At 41.3% G+C, this 20,986-nt stretch overlaps 1 protein-coding gene across 9 annotated transcripts in view; it reads right to left on the bottom strand.

Moving 5' to 3' along the window:
• The window catches only part of GRB10 (growth factor receptor bound protein 10), a 267,426-nt gene that overhangs the window by 180,809 nt on the left and 65,631 nt on the right, over window positions 1-20,986 (bottom strand). For 3 of the 9 annotated variants that reach the window (XM_061590044.1, XM_061590042.1, XM_061590043.1), the window contains exon 3: window positions 1,210-1,306. In XM_061590044.1, the coding sequence (XP_061446028.1) occupies window positions 1,210-1,306 (97 nt within the window). Of the gene's footprint in view, window positions 1-1,209; window positions 1,307-9,589; window positions 9,954-20,986 lie in introns of those variants that run through there. The other 6 variants (XM_061590039.1, XM_061590041.1, XM_061590037.1 and 3 more) reach the window with 6 other exon arrangements.

Below are 20,986 nucleotides of genomic sequence, written 5' to 3' on the forward strand. Positions count from 1 at the left end.
GGGTTAGCAGCTTTCAATAAAGCCCAAGCTAGAGTTACGGGGCTTTACTACGTTACTGGAAACTGGATGATCATTCAATCTAGCACATATTTCTTAGCAAACAGGACCTGGGATGTACAAAATCAACATTCAAAGCTTAAAATCCCATAGGGCAGCCCATACTAAATGATTTTCACTACTACTATAGAAATTAAGAATGATCAGTTTTTAACTTTTCTAGGAATAGTGAAAGTCATTTAGTACATGCAGCCTTATGGGATGTGAAGTATAAGCTATTTTTCAATTAGTAGTGCTGTAGTGGTTAAGGTGTTGGACTACAACCTGGGTTCGAATCCCCACATAGCCATAAAGCTCACTGGGTGACCTTGGGCCAGTCACTGCCTCTCAGTCTCATGAAAACCCTATTCATAGGGTCGCCATAAGTTGGAATTCACTTGAGGGCAGTACATTTACATTTTTATCAGTACCAGTGTCCAAGTTTGGGGTAGCCATGGGAAACTTTCAATCATGGAATCAGTTCAGAACCACTTTCTCAAACCTATTCTTTCTGCCATGTAATGTATCAGTCCAATCCATGGCAAAGTTGGTTGTTTTAGTGCTCTAACTTAAACAGGAATATAGTGGACTACAGGGCGGAGAATGAGAATAAGTTATTTTTTCTTGTTTGTTTGTTTGTTGATTAGTATACGGTCACAGACTCGTTCAGGTATTTTTTCTTGTTTTTCCTTTTCATGCCTGTCTGCTGTTACTGAAGACATGTTCAAGCATTTGTACCACACCCTTCCACAAACACACTTTACTTCCCAACCTTCCTCACGTTGCGCAGAAATGGGCTGAAGGAAGCTTCTAGTCATGTTTGTTTGAATACGAGTAGATTCCTCCATGCGACTGGGGCCTTGCTGTATCAAAGTCTCCAGTGGCAGGCAGGTTCAGTCACGCATCATACATAGTTTGAACTGTTAGCACGACACCTTTTTCTGTCCCATTGCATTCTATTATCTTTATTCCATTCCAAATTGCACTCTAGGATATTTTACATGCCCTGCAACTTCTTTCTTTCTCTTCCCCCACTCTTTTTTCCTAAGTATGCAACTAAAAAAAGGTGTCTACTACTCTGGAACTTTTTAGTTTGTCTCAAAGAGGTGTTATGCTGTTGTTGAATTTGGATTTTTTCCCCCTTATGCACCGGCACAGTAATCTAGACCTTACCTCCTTGATGACTTAATGAGATGTGACTTGATTGTGCTTGGAATCCAGGTTCCACCAGATCATGTCGCATATGCGCTGATGTCTGGTCTACACTGTCCTAGAACAAAGCAGAAAAAAGCAGAAAATCTTGTTCAGAAATGACATGAACAACCTTTGACTCTCAGAATATAATGAGAACCGTTCTCTATCAAAAGTGAAGCAGTAAGACAGATGTGCAGAGCTTGTGGCCCTCCAGATATAATTGAATTCCAATTCACAGCAGCCCTAGTAAGCATGTCCAATGGTCAGAGATGATGGGAGTTGTAGTCGAGCAACATCTGGAGGGCCAAAGGTTCCCTAACCTGCCGTAGGATAACAAATTGTTTGCATCAAGAGTAGAGAACAGAGTTGTCGCTACATTCCTAAATTGGGAATGGCTTACATACATTATTTTCTTTAACAGTCTGGTCATATTGAGAGCTAACAATTTTATTTCAACAGCATCAAATAGAATCGCTATCACAACAAAGCTGAAGGTTGGTTGCATTTCCAAACACAGACCTGGGCTGCAATCTTAAACATCCATTTCCAAGGGAGAAGGCCTACTGAACACTTCTGAATACAACACACATAGGATTACACTGTCAGATTGTTCACAGTCAAGATAATATAGAGTAGTGGATCTAAAAGTAGTTTTTACAGTCCTACTGTTGATGAGTGACACAAACTGGTGGCTCAGTGGCCACATGAAAAGACTCTGCCGATCTCATTTGAGAAATCATTTATTGCAAAAGACATCCAATACTTAACATGCTTTAAAAAAAATGGATGGGGGAAAATCAATAGGCACAGTCACAATAGGGAAGCAACCTAAACTCCAAGACAACAGGTGGTTATTACAGACAAGCTTCATTGACATCAGCTCTCCATGCTGTGTAAGGGACCAGAAGAAAGCAGATCAATGCAGACATAGACCCTGTTCTCGTGTAAAGCCATGGCTAGGCAAGAACACATGAGCATTCACTAAACAAACCACAAGTTGTCACCAGAATTTGTTATTGACTTATGACTTGTGGTCTGTCTGGAGGAGATAAGCAGCGAGCCCAGGTTTGCACATAATGCTAAGCCGAACCGTGGCTTAGTTCCAGGTAGTGTGGCAGCTGGAAGACCAGGGGAGGAACAAAGGAGCCATGATTTTTCCTGTGAATAGATGCAGTCTCACAAGTTTTCACCTGTAATCTGGCTTATGGCCAAGATCTGATTTTCTCGCCATCCTCCTCCCTTGCAAGCATATTGTAGACACTTAAGCACTGCAGTTTTATAAACTGCACCTAACTAAACTGCAAAGTGTCTTAACTTTGGTTCGGAAGGAGTCTCTACTGTCACAGTAGCTTCTCTGATGGGAGAAAAATTGTGTGGCCTCCACCTGTTCTGGTTCTCTCCCTATACCCCTCCTTTGCAAAGAAACAGTGGACACTTAATCACTGTAGTTTTAGTAATACACAGCACATAACAAAGCTTTAGTCCTATGTTAACTGTGTGCTCATTCATGACAGCTAAGTCATACATCTTCAGCAGTGAACAGAAACCTAGATCTCTGCTCATTCAGTGATGCTTTCCGAACCCCCCCCTCTCTCTCACACACATACACACACACACAGAGAGAGAGAGAGAGTTGATGGAAACTCACATTTAATAGGCACTACAAAAGGCTTTAGTCCCATGCTTGCTGTTATTAGGAAGCCCTACAGAACACAGTGGGATTTACTTACTTCTGAATAAGATAAAGAGGATTGTGTTAGGAACCAACAATGGTTGGAAAGTTCATTTTAAAAAGGAACAAAACAGTTCAGTTCAAGTTCATTCAAATGCACTTCATAATAATTTCTGCCTACTACACAGTGTAAGGTCTAAGGAAGCAGGTGGAATTGTCTTTGTCCTCCTGTGCCATTTCCTTCTCTTTCATTAGTTTCCCTGACCCACAACCATTTGGGTCTTGCATGTGACCACTGCCAACCCAGGTTAAAATGAAACCTCACATACTCCTAAACTCACTTTTTAAAAAAAAGAGATTGTGAGCTGCTTGGTTCATACTTAGAAGTGTACCGGGATACATAGAGAACCTAGATAGAGAAGTGGGACTCGTTGGGTGGTGTTCAGTGCTTAGTCCTATGCAAAATAGACACAACTAACTTTAATTTCAATGGGTCTACTCTAAGTGGACTTAGTTAAATATAACCAATTATTCCAAAGGCTGATTCAGTAAACCCTGATTTCAGTTGCAAACTGAAATGCAACTTAATGTACTCCTAAGAAAACTTTTTTTGCCCAAGGAAGTTCTGTTATGTGCTCACACACTCACGTATGGTATGTAGCTATGTTATCATTCCACTATCTATTTATACAAGGTGTTTAAAGACAAATAACAGCAGGCTGCCAACTACAACAGCAATCTAGGTGAACATGGAAAAAAACTCAGAAGATTAAAAAGTGTTCATCATGCCCAGCCCCTGTAGGGGCAACAAATATTCTGTGAAGATACAGACCATGCTTGCAATATCTCACAGTATTTTATGCTTGATAAATGGATAAACTATCTTCCTTCAAACAATGAAGATTTTTATCCCAAAACCCAAGGCATGCATTTTTCATTTAATATTGCAGCGAGTGAAATGCTATTTTCATACCCTACTGTAAACATTAGCTGCTATAAAATAAATTCACACTGGCCATTTGATCCAATTACACAAGACACCTTTAAGAAACCATGCGACACAAGGGAAACAGAAGATTGTGCAGGTTTTCATCCAAGAGTTTCTAGCTCGGCTTTCTTTCTGACTGGCAACAGCTATCCATGCAATTTCAGTTTCAGATTTAACTTGAGAACTTGTTGAGAATATTTTGTAACGCAATCCTGACAACTCAGTGTGAAGGAAGAGGAGAGAGGGGGTACATGGGTGACTGCAAATGTGTCATCCATACACCTTTTTGCCCCGTCAGCCTTATCCATACACTTGCCCACGTTTGCCTCCATTCCTTATAAGTATGTGGCTCCTCCTGATGAAAGAATGCAGTCCTCAGCTTAACTCAACTTAAAAAAAGGTTCCTCACCCCTGCTGTAACAAAAAATATGTGTGCACTTGCAAGGGATAGGTACCTGGGGGGGAAACCAACCTGTGTTTTAAAATTTGACCATTGTTGTACCACTCCTAGCTACTCAATTAGACTTGATTTGCAGCCATTCACCAACAAGGGATCCAGAAAGTTGAACTGCTGCGATGAGGTGACAAACATCTATAGTTGCTTGTCACAGCCTTTTCTCCACAATTATGTATGTCTGTTTTGAAAGTATTGCTTTATTATACAGAAGAATTCCTCAGCTTGGGAAAGGAAATTTTTGAATCAAGCAGCTGGAGTCACTATACACAAAACACCACACTAAATATTTATTTAATAAATACCTTTTAGAGAAAAGTATTAGATTGGTAGCAGAAGGAATGCGATATTCTAGCACCAAACCTCCAAAAAGATGCATCTTTCTTGTTAAAACATTTTAACAGAAAAAAATGTAATTTGCACTGCATGAGATGTGTATATAAACTTGAGAATAAACTCAAAGCTAAACAAGAAATTCACCTTTCAGTAGATGCCCTCCAAATTACACAAACTTAATTCTTCCCTTCATCAACAAGCTCTCAATAGGTTCTCTTAAAGGCTGAAAGCAGCTGTTAGACTATCTTATAGTAAAACCAATCTACAGCTGGCCTATATAACTTGTGGCCCAAACAGACCAATGATCATCCACAAATGCATTGACAACACCATTTTGCTAACTGCCTGGAATCTGCCATTTTGTCTCCAAAACCTTCAGCCATCAAAGCCTTTCTTCTGCTCCTCAGTTCACTCAGTCTTACAGCTTTGCTCTTCTCAGGGTAGGTTTTGTTCTTGCCTCATTTCAGTCTGAAGTCAAGTTTGCAATCTGAACCCAAGGTCTCTTCCCAACAATCTTGCTAAGACCTGTCCTGGAGTTGTAAGACTCCATGATGACCCAGCAAGTTTATCTGAGAAGTACAGAACACAAGGGGAGCTTTACAAAAATCTATTTCACCTTATATAAACTACTATGGGTCTGTAGTAGAAGTGCATGGAACAAGCTTTACTGAAGTTCAGTCTTCTTTGGCATCATCTTCCAGTTCATGAAACTGAGGAAAGGGAAAGCTCAATGTAGGCAAGACACATTTCCTGGACTTTAGGAAAGCTGCTTTCAACAAGTAAAAAGAAGAAGAGCCTGCTGCATCAGGCCAATGGCCCATTAGTGTGGCATCGTGTTCTCACAGTGGCCAGTCAGATGCCTATGGGAAGCCCACAAGCAGGCCCTGAGCACAAAGAGCCCTCGCCCTTTGTGTGGTTTTGAGCAACCGATATTCAAAGCGGGGCAGAGCTTAGCCGTTGCAGCTAGTAGCCACTGACAGCCTCATTGTCCATGAATTTGTTTAATCCTTTTAAAGCTATCCAAGTTGGTGGGCATCACTGCCTCCTGTGGGAGCAAATTCTATCGTTAAGCTATCTTCAGTCTGTCCTGAATACTCCAACATTCAGCTTCATTTGAAGATCATGACTTCTAGTGTTCTGAAAGGAGAAAAACCTTTCTCTACCTTCTTTCTTCATACCATGCATAATTTCATATACTTCTGTCATGTTGCCTCTTACTTGCCTTTTCTCTAAACTAAAAAGCAAAAAATGCGGTAACCTTTCCCACAGTGGAGTTGCATCGTCCCCTTGATCATTCTGGTTGCCCTTTTCTGAAGCTTTCCCAACTCTACATATCCCTTTTGTGACCAGAACTATACACAGTACTCCAAGTGCAGTTGCACCATAGATTTATAATTATGATACTGGCAATTTTATTTTCAATTCTGTTCCTAATAATCCCTAGCATGGAATTTGCCTTTTTCACAGTGACAGCACACTGGGTCGGCATCTTTATGCAGCTATCCACCACGACCCCAAAGTCTCATTCCTGATAAGTCACCGCCAGTTCAGATCCCTTGAGTGTATATGGGAAATTAGGATTTTTGGTGCTGACATGCATCACTTTACATTTGTTTACTCTGAACTAAATTGCCATTTTAATGCCCATTCGCCCAGTTTGGGGAGGGCCTTTGGAGTTCTTTGCAATCACGTTTTGTTTTAACAACCCTGAACAAATTAGTCTCATCAGCAAACTTGATCACCTTCCTGCTCACTCCTAACTCCATCCCAATACTGATCCTTGAGGGAATCCACTTTCTATACCCCTCCACTGGGAGAACTGTCAATTTACTCTTACTGTCTGCTTCCTGTTACTCAGCTAATTCCTGATCCACAAGATTACCTCACCTCTTTTCCATGTCTGCTAAATTTACTCAGGAGTCTTCGGTGAGGTACTTTATTGAAAGCTTTTTGAAACCCCAAACACACTTTTTCCACTGGATCACTTCAAATCAAATCCTTTATCTGCATTAGCCTCAAGCCATTGCAACTGGAATATATAAAAGTAAAAAGCAGATATACAGCTTAATCAAATTAACCTACTAAAATTCTAGCATTTATGTAGGATACTGACAGATAAAATTGATATATCCAAAATCCATCGTCATAACAGAAATGGACAAGTAAAACTATCAACTAAAAAAAACCTGTATCAGATTAAAACTCAAGGTACCATTGTAGTTCTTATTCTAATGGCACCTGCTAAAAAGTTGCAGACCATTTCTGTCACCCTCTGCTCTTGGTCTGCAAGCAGAAAAACCACACAGAAGTTAGTTGAACACCCTGGCAAAGATGGCAGCAGTAGGGTAATCAGCTCACTTCCCAAATCTCTATAGAAAGAGCAGAATAACATTACATGGGCTACTGTTTCAACACTACCATCTCTGCATGGGCATACACGATTTTGCAGAATTCTTTTAAAAATGTTCATTGTCCACTTTCCATTCCTCTGGTACGGAGGCTAATCTTACAGGCAATGTACATCTTTTTGTTAGAAATTTAGCAATTTCACGTTTGAGTTCTTTAAGGATTCTTGGGTGGATGCCACACCCAGCAATTTTTCAGTTTTTATTTTGCCTATTAGGCTTAGAACTGTGTTTCTCATCATCACTATAAGCCTCAGTTCCTCAGATTCCCTTCCTGCAAAAATTAGTTCAGGCACAAGGATCTGCCCTACATCTTCCACTGTGAAGACAAATGCAAATAATTCATTCAACTTCTCTGCAATCTCCTTATCCTGCTTTAGCACACCTTTGACTCCCTTGTCATCCAAGGGGCCAGCTGCCTCCCTAGCTAATCTCCTGCTACTAATGTATTTAAAATTTGTTGTTGGTGGTCTTTATGTTTTTAGCAATGTCCTCCTCAAATTCTTTTTTAGTATCCCTTATTGTCTGCTTGCATTTCTTTTGCCAGAGTTTATGTTCTCCTCATTTGGACAGGACTTCCATTTTTTGAAAGGAGCCTCCTTGCCTCTAATAGCTGATTTGACTCTGCTCATTAACCATGCTGGTATCCTCCTGGCGCTGGTGGTACCTTTCCTTATCTGCACTATACACTCCAGCTGAGCTTCTAATATTGTGTTTTTCAATAACTCATAGCTTTTTGGAGTAATTTGACTCTCTTGACTTTGCCTTTCAACTCTCTTTTTACCAGACCTCTCATTTTCGGGAAGTTTCCTTTTTTTAAGTCAAATATGACCGTGTTGGATTTTCTGGCTAGTGGCCATTTATATGTATATTTAACTGAATAGCACTATGGTCACTGCTCCCAAATGGTTCCACACCATTTACTTCTGACACCAGGTCCTAGGCATCACTTAAGATTAAGTTCAGGGTCTCTGTTCTTCTGGTTGGTACTATGACCAAATGTTCTAGTTCACAGTTATTAAGGGTATCAAGAAATGTTACCTTTTTTATCACGAAATAAACATCTATGTAGCCAGAAATACTGTATATCATCCCATGGGTACACATACTCAAGGAGAATACAGTTTTCAGAAGAGAGACATTGCAGGCACAATTGTAGACCATTCAACGAGCAAGAAAAATGCAAGGCATCTAAAGAAACCAGGGTGTTTGCATAAGCTTTCTGATGAGAGCAGATTTAAAAGGAACACATACAGTAAAGAGGAGCAAACCCCTAAAGACAGTACATATTAGTAGCTAAAGATGGAGGGAGAACGGCAGGAGTCAACTACAGCTCAGAATGAGCTTAGGTCCACAAGAGATGTTAAAAATAACAAAGTATCTTGAGGCTCTGTTCAGAGCAGGAGGAAGAACAGGGAAATGCTAGCTTCACTGCATGGATGAAGAACTACAGGCTGAATGACATGCAAAAGAAGTACATGCAGAAGTACATGCAAAAAGGTCTGGTGGTTTTAATAAACTACAAAGTAAGCAATATAGCAGCTAAAAACGGCTGAAACAATTATAGGCTGCATCAACAGAAGTGTAGTGGTCCAGATCATGGTACCACTCTGTTCTTCTTAGGGCAGACCTCCTGTGGAATATTGTGCCCAGCAATGAGCACCACAATTTAAGGATATTGACAAACTGGAATGTGTCCAGAGGAAGGCAACCAAGATGGTGAGAGGGCCTGGAGACCAAGTCTTATGAGGAGAGGTTGAAGGAGGTGGGTATGCTTAGCCTGGAAAAAAAGCGATTCACTGGCAATATGATAGCAGTCTGCATATCTGAAGTGCTGTTACATAGATAAATCATTTGTCTTCTGCTGCTGACCAAACCAATGGGTACAATTACATGAAGCAGGTTTAGACTTAACATTAGGAAGAACTTTGTGACAGTATAAGTTGGAACAGGGTGCTTCAGATGGGAGATTCTCCTTCATTAAGAGTTTTTAAGCAAATGTTGGATGGGGTAGCAACATATTTCCTCTATTGAGAGATAACTGAACTACATGATCTTTAAGATCACTTTCAACTTTATGAAAATCCTGCCTGATCTCCAAACCATGGTTAGGGAGACCAATAACAGGCTTGCAGACCTATACTGTCCCTTCTCCTTTTGGATACAAATTCCATACACACACACTTCCCCCCCCCCAGTTAACTTCTGTGTTTTTTCTCTACTAATGTTTGCAAACCCTGCTTTCCTCCACATCACAAGTTTGTAGCCCTGTAGTCTAGCTACAGCCATGGTGGTCAGTAAAAACACTAGTGCAGAGACAATATACTACCAGGCCCCATAATTAGGCAAAAAGAAAGAAGGGGAAGATATGTGAGACAGACAGAGGAGGAGCAAAGAGCAGGAAAATCTGCAAAGCAGTTCCAATAGTTTGGAACCTTAAGGCTTACACAGCAATGAACTGCTAATCTTCACAAAAATATACAGGCGTATCCCGCTATACAGACCTTCACTTTACGGCCACTCACGAGTACGGACGTATTTGGAAGATTGCTGATTTGACTTGTTTGGTCCCTGAGCGGCTTCCTTTCTCTCTTCCACATTGCAGAAGAGGATTTTAAAAAACACAACAGAGCCAGAGTTTCCCCCTGTTGTTTAGAAACATTTGCTTTTTCTCTGCACCCATTTTTCTTGTTTTGTATTGCTTTTCGTTTGGGGGGGAAGGGGAATGCCCTCCTTGAATGTAGCAGACGCGGCCGAAGGCATTTTAAGACTTCAGTTCTCCAGTTAAGGTCTCTTGAAGTCAGCGGGGGAGAGACTCCTAAAACTGAAAAGACGGCGCCCGCCAAAGCGACAAGCAAGAGACTCATGGCTTTAAAAAATAATTTTTTTTAGGTGTGTGGAGAAGGGGAGGAGGAAGAGAGCGCCCGTGGGAAGTGGTCTCTTTAATGGATACAGTGCGATGCTATTGGAGCAATCCTGCATGGGGTGAAAGATAAACAAACACACGGGCGCGCCGCCACGGCGATTTGCTTCCAACTCTCCCAGGTTTGGGTTTTTTCCTTTTTCCAAAATTGATCATCCCCGGGATCCAGAGGAAGGAAGCGCACCTGGAACCCGGTGACCACTCAATTGTTTATCTGTCTCCTTGCGATTTTGTTATTATTATTATTATTATTGTGGGAGTGGGAGAGGAGACGAGATAAGAAGGAAGCAGCCAGACCTTTAATGGAGAGTGGCATGTTTGTACAACCTCGCTGATCGCTAATACTAGGAGGTGCAAAAGAGGGAGGAGGGACCGAGGTGTGGATTGGGCTCCTCTTGTCTGACATCCGCCGCAGCAACCCATATTAAGTACATTTTCGGTTTATGTACTCACTCGGGACCTATTACATACATTAATGAGGGGGAATGCCTGTATTATGAAAATTTTAAGAAAAAAATCTCCTTGAACCAAGCAAATAGCTGTGGACAGAAGATCTACCAGACACTGTACACACCGAATAAGTACTTTCAGAGTGATTTGTTACTGTTCTCTGAAGCCAAAACTAATCAAAGTTTGCACCTAAAATAGTAGCCAAAATTAGATGCAAGCTATCATTTGTCTCCAGCAGTCCCCATTAGAGAGAAAGAAAAAAGACGGACAGAGCCACCAACTAGGAGCATCCGTTGTAATGAACTGGCATCCTCTTCTCTTGGCAGGCGAGCCCTTCCCACTGCCAGTCACCTCCAAAATTCATGGGGAGTAGCTCATTTTCTTTCATTTCATTCTGAACAATGAAATTAGCAACAGCTTGTTTTGCATTTTTGTTCCCTCCCAACTCAACTAGTGTAACTGACATGCTTGGAAACAAAAGGAAATTACTGCAAGGCTTTGGAAAAAAATACATTCCAACACTTCTGCAGAAACGGCAATGGCTCTTTTAACACTATATGGACAGACTAAAGCACCTGGCTTGCATTAACTTTCCTCCAATATCAAAAGGCTCCTGTAATTACCAGCATATTGGGAAGGGACATTTCCTTGTGTGCCATTAGTTAACAGAGTACCACTGCATACCAAACCAGGGACTGCTAACCTATTTCAACTTTCCGCCACGCCCCCGACAAATGCCTATTGAACATTAAGGTATTTGTGTGCTATTCAGTGTTATCTATTCATGCCATAATTCATGTGTTATCTATTCATGCTACAGCTATCCAAAGCAATGCAAAGATACTGCAACAAACAAGTGTGTTCAATGCTTTGAGAACAAAAAACAGAGAGTGCAAGAGAGAGAGATCACCAACACTTTAATATTTACTTAATATAAATCAACAAGGAAATGTTATCTAATGCATCCAGTATGTTAAGTAAGAGTGCAAATTATCCATCATGAAAGGACTTCAGTGGTGAACTTGCTGCTCCCTGAACACTGTCTAGGAAGCATTGTGCACATTACAGCAATGGAAAGAAAATGTACGGCCTTCAAGTCGATCCTGACTTATGGTGACCCTATGAATAGGGATTTCATGGTAAGTGGTATTCATAGGGGGTTTACCATTGCCTCCCTCTCAGGCTAGTCCTCCCCAGCTGGCTAGGGCCTGCTCAACTTGCCACAGCTGCACAAGCCAGCCCTTTCCTTGTCCACAACTGCCAGCTGGGGGGCAACTGGGCTCCTTGGGATTTATGCCGCTTGCCCACGGCTGCACAGGTGGCAGGGCACGTAACCCCTGAGCCACTCACGGTGGGGGTGATCTTTAGCTGGCCCTTGACACCCAGGAGACAAGAGCAGGGATTTGAACTCACAGACTCTGGACTCCCATCCAGGCTCTCTTCCCCACTGTGCTATACCAGCTGCAATTACAGCAAATAGGATTACAGCAATAGGGTCAGCTTATTCTCTTCCCTTTTGAATTTCAGCAGAGTAACAATTTACAAAGTGGACAAAATATTTTTAAGTGATCGGAAATAAAAGAAGAAAAGTTATTCTAATGAAGCTGGGCAGCTTAACACACACTCACTCTTTCCCCCAACACACTCACACTTAACCCTCCAACTCTGACATGCCACAAATATTTAAATATTTTGAGGTTGTAATTCCCCCCCAAATAAGAAAATTACTGTAATTAAACTACACTCCCCTTATTAAAGATATAATATGTAAATTGAAGGACTGGAAACATTACTTGTTGTCTTGGTTAGGATGAGTAGCAGCAATTCAGATTGCTATAATACCTAAATTGAGTTATCTATTTCAGAGTCTCCCAATACTGATCCCCCCCCAAAAGGCAAAAACATATTAAAAACTTCATCCACCAAAGAGAGAAATCTGGACTATCAAAATAATCTGTATAGAAATGTTAAGAAGGGCGATACAGGTATACCAGCATTCAATTATACCATGATGCTGCTCATCTTAAGAATGCACTTTCCTTGCTTCAAGGTGTCACAAAAAGTCTTGGTTGGATATAGAAGGGCAAGAATGCCTATATAAGAATCTAGAGGTCTTCCATACATAATTCACTTAAGCAAACAGGTGGACTCCTTAACTAATCTCTTCTTTGAAACGATTTGATGGTTTGGAAACAAAACCAAAGCCTGGAACAAAAGAATTATCTCCTCAATCTCCCCATAAACCCCTGTGCTTAACCATCCTTTGTTCTATGAATGCAATAATTTTTTGCAGTTCAAGTATTGGGAAATCAATGATCTATATGATGTAAAAGAATTTTATATTGGACTCTGCCCTAAAACTGGTATGCAAATTAAAACCCAATTAAAAAACACCACTTTGTTTCAACTACGTCAATCTGAGCATTTTATAAAAATGCCAGTGATCAAGTGCCAAGCCACCAAGCCTCTTTCTCCATTTGACACATTTATTCATCTCTTTGTAAGGTGTGGTAAATATTTTGCTGGACAATACTACAGGGACTTATGATGGACTATGGGAACACAACCTACAACTGAAGGTGGATGATGAAGGGACTATCTAGACCAGCCTTTCCCAACCAGTGTGCCTCCAGATGTTGCTGGACTACAATTCCCATCTTTCCTGACCATTGGCAATGCTGGCTGAGGCTGATGGGAGTTGTGGTCCAACAACATCTAGAGGCACACTGGATGGGAAAGGCTGATTTAGACCCTTTTCAATCAGGCTTCAGGCCTGGTCATGCGACAGAGACTGCCTTAGTCACCCTGCTTGATGACCTACGCCAGGCATCAGACAGGAGGAGTGCATCCCTGTCGGTGCTGCTGGACCTCTTGGTGGCTTTTGATACCATCAACCACGATATCTTTCTGGGCCACTAACTGGGATGGGATTGGGAGACACTGTTTGACAGTGGCTCTGGTCCTACCTGATGGACAGGACCCAGAAAGTGGTGCTGGGAGACTACTGCTCAACCCCCTGGCCATTGGCCTATGGGGTACCACAGGGTTCCATTGTGTCTCCCATGCTCTTTAACATTTATATGAAACCGCTGTGAGAGTTCATACGGAGATTTGGAGTACAATGTCATCAATATGCTGATGACACTCAGCTCTATCTCTCCCTACCACCTGATCATAGGGAGGCAGTGCTCATCCTAAACCAGTGCCTGGAGGCTGTGAAGGGCTGGATGTGGGCTAACAAACTGAAACTTAATCCAGACAAGATGGAAGTGTTGCTGGTCAAGGGAAAACTGTGCCAGGGACAAGGTTGCAACCTATTCTGGATAGGGTTGACTCCACTGGCTCCCAATTTGTTTCCAGACCCAATTCAACGTGCTGGTTCTGAACTTTAAAGCCCTAACAGTTTTGGATGAGTGTGAGGGACCATTTACACCTATAAGTACGTCCCCGGGATTTAAGATCATCTGCCTTGGGTCTCCTCTGCGTGCCTGGAATGAAAGACGTTAGACTGACAGGCACACGGGAGAGAGCCTTTTCAGCTGTGGCCCCCAAGCTTTGGAATACCCTACCCCAAGAAGCTTGCTCTGCTCCCTCCCTGATGGTTTTCCGGAGACTTCTGAAAATGATCTTGTTCCGCAGAGCCTTTGGGAAGGACTGAGGGTACAGCCTGACACTGACTTTATGCCTTTTATGTTAATTTTTACCTCTGTGGTCCCTTCAGTGCCACTCCCTATGTGTGTGTGTGTGTGTGTGTGTGTGTGTTGTATTTCATGTATTTAATTGCATTTTATGTATTTTAATTTATTTTAATGTTTTTGTGCTTTATTGTGTACAATTTTTATTATGTACATGTTCGATTTTATTGATAAGTCGCCCTGAGTGCCCTATTATAGGGTAGAAGGGAGGGATAGAATAAATAAATAATTTGTGGACAGAAATGTTGAAAAAAGAACCATTTAAGTCTGTGTCTGCTAGAGTCAGAGAGAATGCCTTAAAAGCTGGTATTTCACTAGTACCTCTTCCCGCACACTTTAAGCAGAATAAGCAATACATTCTCACTGTTGTGCTGGAGGGATGGTGGAGAGGCACCTTCTTTTATATATGGTGGCCTATGCACACATAGCTTCATTTTAGAGTGCTGCATACCAGGAAGTCAATACAATCACTGAGCAATCATTAAAGCTAGATCCACATTAAATCCTATTACTGATATTTAATGGTCCCTCTAAAGCAGCATTACATAAGGAATTTGTGACTTTCCACTTGACAGCTGTAAGGTTGGTTACTGCCAAAAATTAGAAGGTTCTTGAACCCAATTTACTTCAATGTTGGTATCAGGAGGGTGTGGAAGTTAGCACAAATGGAAAAATTGACTCAAATAGAGAACATTAAGGAAAGGATCTGAGGCAGACAAGTTCTATGAAATCTGGATTAGTTTTATTGAGTTTGTTTACAAGAAAGAAAATAACTGCAAACCATCAACAACACATGGACATCTCTGGCCTGGACTTATAGGATGACTCCTAAAAAGAACTGAAAGGACATGAGTGATTACATGGTTTGATTCTGAGACTATACGAAGCCATTACATTACAGTGTTATGTATCACTTTTCGTTTGTTCTGTCATTATTACTGCTGTAATAACATATGTAATATATATATATATAAATTAGTATTTTGCATAATAGCAGTAGCTAAGATAGATAAGCAGCATCCATTGAGGTAGTAGTTTAACTCAGTTATATTTTTGACCTATTGTTCCACAGACAGAGGCAGAGTGCTTCTGAATACCAGTTGGTGGAAACCGCAAGGGAAGGGAGTGCTCATACACTCAGGTCCTGCTTGTGGGCTTCTCATATTTATTTATGTATTTATTTAAAATATTTCTATCCCGCCCTTCTACCCTATAATAGGGCACTCAGGGCGGCTTACAAAAATATAATCAAACATGTACATAATAACATTGTAAACAGTAAAATCAAAAAACAGTAAAATAAATTAAAATACATAAAATATAATTAAAATACATAAAATACTATCTATCTAGCTACACACACACACACACACACATAGGGATTGGTACTAAAGGGATTAAAAGATAAAATTTAATGCAGAAGGAATAAAATCAGTGTCAGGCTCTACCTTCAGTCCCTCTGAAAGGCTCTCTGGATCGTTTTCAGAAGTCTCCGGAAAACCAACAGAGAGGGAGCAGAGCGAACTTCTTGGGGTAGGGTATTCCAGAGCTTGGGGGCCACAGCTGAAAAAGCTCTCTCCCACGTGCCTGTCAATCTAACATCTTTCACTCCAGGCACGCAGGAGACCAGAGGCAGATGATCTTAAATCCTGGGCAGGTACATATGGGCGTAAGCAGTCCCTCAGGTACATTGATCCAAGGCCGGTTAGGGCTTTAAAGGTCAGAACCAGCACTTTGAATTGGGCCCAAAAACAAATTGACAGCCAGTGGAGTCGATGAAGTTGGTCATAGACATCTGGCTGGTCATTGCAACAACAGCATGCTGGACTAGATGGGCCACCACTGTCCTGGTTAATCCCCATGGTGTCAGACACAGTAACATTAGGAAGTTTTTTCTTGTTTCTTTTAATGCAGAACTTGGATTGGGACTGAGCAAGCAAGCAGGCACTCAAACAGGTAGGCTGAATACTGGGCTCAACCAGTTCACATCTATGCATCTGATACCATGTCCTTGGTAATGGGAGCAGATACGCCTCACCAACTGGTCCAGTGGCTCCACTCCGAGTGCTCCTACTGCTTAGCTAGCATGTCTCAGCTATGAGGTGGATCGGAAGGTGGCAAATGCTCTAGCAAGGGAACGGATGCCTGTCGTGCTGGCTTGGTCTGACAGTCTGCTGCTCAGAGGTAGAGGTTTTCCTCAAACCCCACACCTCCCGCAGACCACAGGGACCTTTTCTTGGATCTCAGTCCTCCACCTCGCCAAAGCCACTCTGCCAAGAGTTCTCCATGGGGCTCATGACAACTGGCCTGATCCAGCCAGCTCTTATTTTTTATTAAGAGTCATTTGATTAGATTTTAAAGTTATAAATCCAAAGGTATGGCATACATGTATTTCAATGAATGTGTAACACAATAGAAAGCCATTACACCATTTTATCAAAAAATGAAAAAATATTAAAGATCTTATATGGGTGTCCAACTCAACCCTAGAGACCTTCACTCCTAACCCCAACCCCTCCCTCCCCCGGCATTGGCATACAAGCAGGGGAACAGAAGAAGAAAAATCCTTCTTTTAAGTAAGGATATTAATGATAATGGACTTAACAATAACGGTGGCTCTCATGTTCTTATGACAAGAGTCAGTATCTAAGGTAACTCTTACAAGAAGAATCCAATGAGGTAGTAGTTTAGCTCAGTATTATTGACACAGACGTAAAAACATATTGAGGTAGTTTAGCTTCATAGCAACATAGCGTATGTGAAAGTCAGTGGGTAACTACAGCTCAGCTGTGAAACTGACAGCCAGTAGATCTTAGGCAGGTATTCTTTCTCAGATAGTTGGGTGCAATATTATTTTGTTCTATAACAGTCACAGCTAAGACACAGCTCAGCTCTGGCACTGGCAGACAGTAACAGGATGGGAAGGAGAAAGGACTGCTTAGGAATAATTGGAAAATAATAATTATTAATTATTATTGGGTGTGGTGGCTGAGTTCACACAAACACAAAAAGACAGACAGCTGACACCCCAAAGTTAACTATTATTATGGAAGGAGAAAGCATAGAGTTGCTTTGGAAAATAACTGCTGGATTGCGAAGGATAAGAAAAATTAAAAAAGAATTAAAGGCTAGTCTTCCAGACACAAACACACACTCACAACTAATGGTGCAAAACTTGGGGGGATGATGATGTGGCCCTGCCTATCTAATAAAATAATTAAGATATAAAACAATATGACAATAATGAACTCCACCTCACCTCCTATGGCCCCTCCTCACTCAACTTGGCATTTTCCAGAAGAGACCCCTATTCCCCTCCCAGAACTACAATTCCCAGAGTAATTTAACAATCTATCCCTCTTTCCAGAGAACTTTGTAAATTGTAGCTCTATGAGGGGAACAAGGTCTTCTACCAACTTTCAGCACCCTTAAACTACAGCTCCGGAGATTCTTTGGGATAAGCCATGACTATTTGAAATTTAATAATAGGGCTTTAAATGTATAATGCAGATGGGGCTAAAGTCTGGAATTCCCCTCTTTTACTTTCCAACTAAATGAGTATTCTTTTTTACATGAAAGTACTTGTTATTCACATCTAAGCAGATAACTCAATGCATTTACTCCTGCTGCTTGTGTCAGCAATGTGGGGGGATGGGGAGGAAGCAACAGAAGAACTGAACTTTAAACTTTCCTCCCCCAAGATTCTTTTAGTAACTTCATGAGCTCTAGAGTAAGAGTCACTGCTTACATCACTGTTATAATGTTCATTTCCTCCTTCTGAAAAGTGTTCAAGTGACTGTGCCTGATTACTGCTGCAATTCCTGATTGCATAAGAACAGGAATGCACACACAGTAAGTCATCCCTTTTTTCTGAGAAATTCTGGGACTCCAATCTGAACTTCCAGGAACACAAGATAAATGCTGCCAAGTCTCAATGCTGCATTATTTTTGAAACCAAAGAGACAGTGTTTTGGAAAGGTCTCCTGAAAACACCAAAAAAGAGAAAAGGGTGTGTGTTTTTTATCCCCACAAGATTAGACAGTTTCCAAGGGAATGTGTTTGAACAGCAAATGGATTACATGGACATTTCTGGATCAGTAAGTACAGCTATTATGAGGAGGAACATATACTCTGTACAGAACAGTTAGTAAGGACATTGTTCAGCTTAGAACTAGGATCAACCTTCAGAACACTGCTTCCAGCTTTTAACTGGCAATCTAAGGGCCAAACTAGATGTGAAACTTGTCATGTAGTTTGTCTTTTCATAGCTGGGCTTTTTTAAAAAAGTAAGTAGCCAATGTGGGGTTGAGCTGCTTTAACCCATACAGCAGCCTTTAACCCCTTTTCCCCAGTTGTGGTCTCCACTGAAATTGCCCCCTCCACCTATTGTTCACAATGGGAGCTTTCTTCCATTACAAGTAGAAAGCATGCTGGGTCGGTGGGGGTGGGGGAAGGAGAATCTGTTTGGAACCATGGTGATAGTAAAGGGTTGGGGGGGGTTAATGCAAATTTATTAAAGAAAACAGAGAAGAAAAAGAACACACACAAAATCAGCTCACATTAACAACAACAACAAAAATGTTATTGTAGGATGGGAGCACCTTGGTGTGATGCAAGGGATGCTATAACTCTTTGTGGTTATAGCACTAGCTGTGTGTGTGTTTAAAATCAGCTTGGCCTTAATCTGTCACCTAAATACAGCATTTCCTCCAACGATTTATGATAGGTTGTGTAACCAGAGGGAAAATATGTTTGCTCTACTGACTACAAAACAAGGTCAACAAAGGTAAAATGATATAAAGTTGGGCAAAGGCAAATGAGATCTTTCAATATGAAAAGGAACAACACGGTTCCAAACTTGGAGCTGGGGGAAGGCGGCCCTTGACCTTGCACAGAGATACAGTGTGAGATTGGGCTGTCTGGTCTCTGACCTTAGTGCATCTACATGGAAGCAAGTCCCACTAAGTTTAACCTATATTACTTCCCCATCTAGTGGTGGCTAGTTTACTAGGGCAAGCAAGGCACAACCATTAAGCTTTCCCAAAGTTCTCAAAGTCTCATATCTGTCCATTTGAACATGCGTTGAACATGTCATTTTTGTTGTTTTGCTAAAATTGCACTTCCGGACTAGGCCCATGGACAGCCCCACATACAGAGCATTACACAGCATTACAGTCATCTAGTCTCGAGGTAACTAATGAATGGATTACAGTAGTAAAGTGATGCTGATGCAGATATGGCTGTAGCTGCTGTACCAGGCAAATCTGGTAAAAGGCACTACTAGCCACAGAGGTTACTTGGGCCTCCAATGACAGATGTATTCTGGAGTGTTCCCAAGGTACACACAGTACTTGCTACTTTAGAGGGAGTGCAACCCATCCAGGACAGGCAACTGACCTATCTTCCAGACACTGGAACCAATGACCCACAGAACTTCTATCTTCCCAGAATTCAAACTCCGTTTACAGGTACTCATCCAGTCCATCACCACATTAAGGCACCAGTCCAGTGCTTGTACAGCTTCTCCCAATTAAGAGTCACTCTCCCTCTGTACCTCTCCCAATTCAGGTCATCCATCAAAAAGGGTAAAGTTATTGCAGGCCTGACGTTGTCAGGTTTTTAAAAATCATGAGCCAATTCCAAGGTATCAGATTATGAACTTCCAAAAGTATTTTGAAAATGGACCCTTTTATAAAATGTTTGATCCTTTTACTCTCAACACCAGAGCATTTATTATAGTTACATTTGCATCCTACCTTTAGGGGACAAATTTGAGGCATATACTGCTGGAGACAACAAGTACAAAGAAAGTAAGCTTCCATACACAATCCTGAGCATCACACATAAGCAAAGGAAATGTCTCATAGATAGCTTGGGTAGGGGGAGACTTTTAAGAGAATGATTAGGATATAGTCCAGAAGTTACATCTTTGAAGAAAATGATTATAGTTCTAGTCAGACAAGTGCCCACATAGTGTAGCACTTATGTTGGGCAAGGAGTGGGGAGAACTGGATTCAAATACCCACACAGCCATGAAGGTCACTGGATGACCTCAAGCCACTCACCATCTCTCAGCACCACCTATCTCACAAGGTTGCTCAGAATAGAAGAATGGGTAGCAATACAAATGAAATACAAGTGAAAACCCCCCACAAATTATGACCAAAGCATGCCTTTGGAAAGGCATACCATTTTAACCATCCCATGTAGTTATTTTTTCAAGACTGTCAGATACCTGTTAGTCAGATCATTTCCTATATTTTGATGCACAAAGTGTCTAAATTGGTTTGATACTGACAAAGTTATGACTGCAAATAGGAGACACAGCGAAACCCTTTAAAGCAGAGGTATGAACAGCACATGCTATAAATGCCATGCAAATAAAGAATGTTCTCTTCCAGAGCTATTATCAATGCTGCATTATGGTCAGAAAATTATGTTTTATTTACACCTTTTCCCAACCTCGGGGTCCCCAGATGTTGATGGACTACAGTTCCCATAATTCCTGACCATCGGTTATGTTGGTTGGGGCTAATGGGAGTTGTAGTCCAGCAACATCTGGGGACCCAAAGGTTGGGAAAGGCTGTTTTATTAATTGCCAAAGAGCTTATCTGTGTACAATCATGTTCAATCATGAGACTGTATGAGGTTTATGGAATATATCATTTGCATAAAGAATATAAGGAAATTATAAAGCAATGGGACTGGAACAGTTGATGGTGTCGCAGATGATTTTTAAAAAATCATTTTTGAAACAGGTGCATCTTACATTTTGTCTTGCACCTGCTTACTAGTTCCAGATGATAACTTTGTCCAGACTACTGGTAAGACAA

Source organism: Rhineura floridana, chromosome 11 (assembly GCF_030035675.1).
Source record: "Rhineura floridana isolate rRhiFlo1 chromosome 11, rRhiFlo1.hap2, whole genome shotgun sequence".
NCBI classification, from domain to species: domain Eukaryota; kingdom Metazoa; phylum Chordata; class Lepidosauria; order Squamata; family Rhineuridae; genus Rhineura; species Rhineura floridana.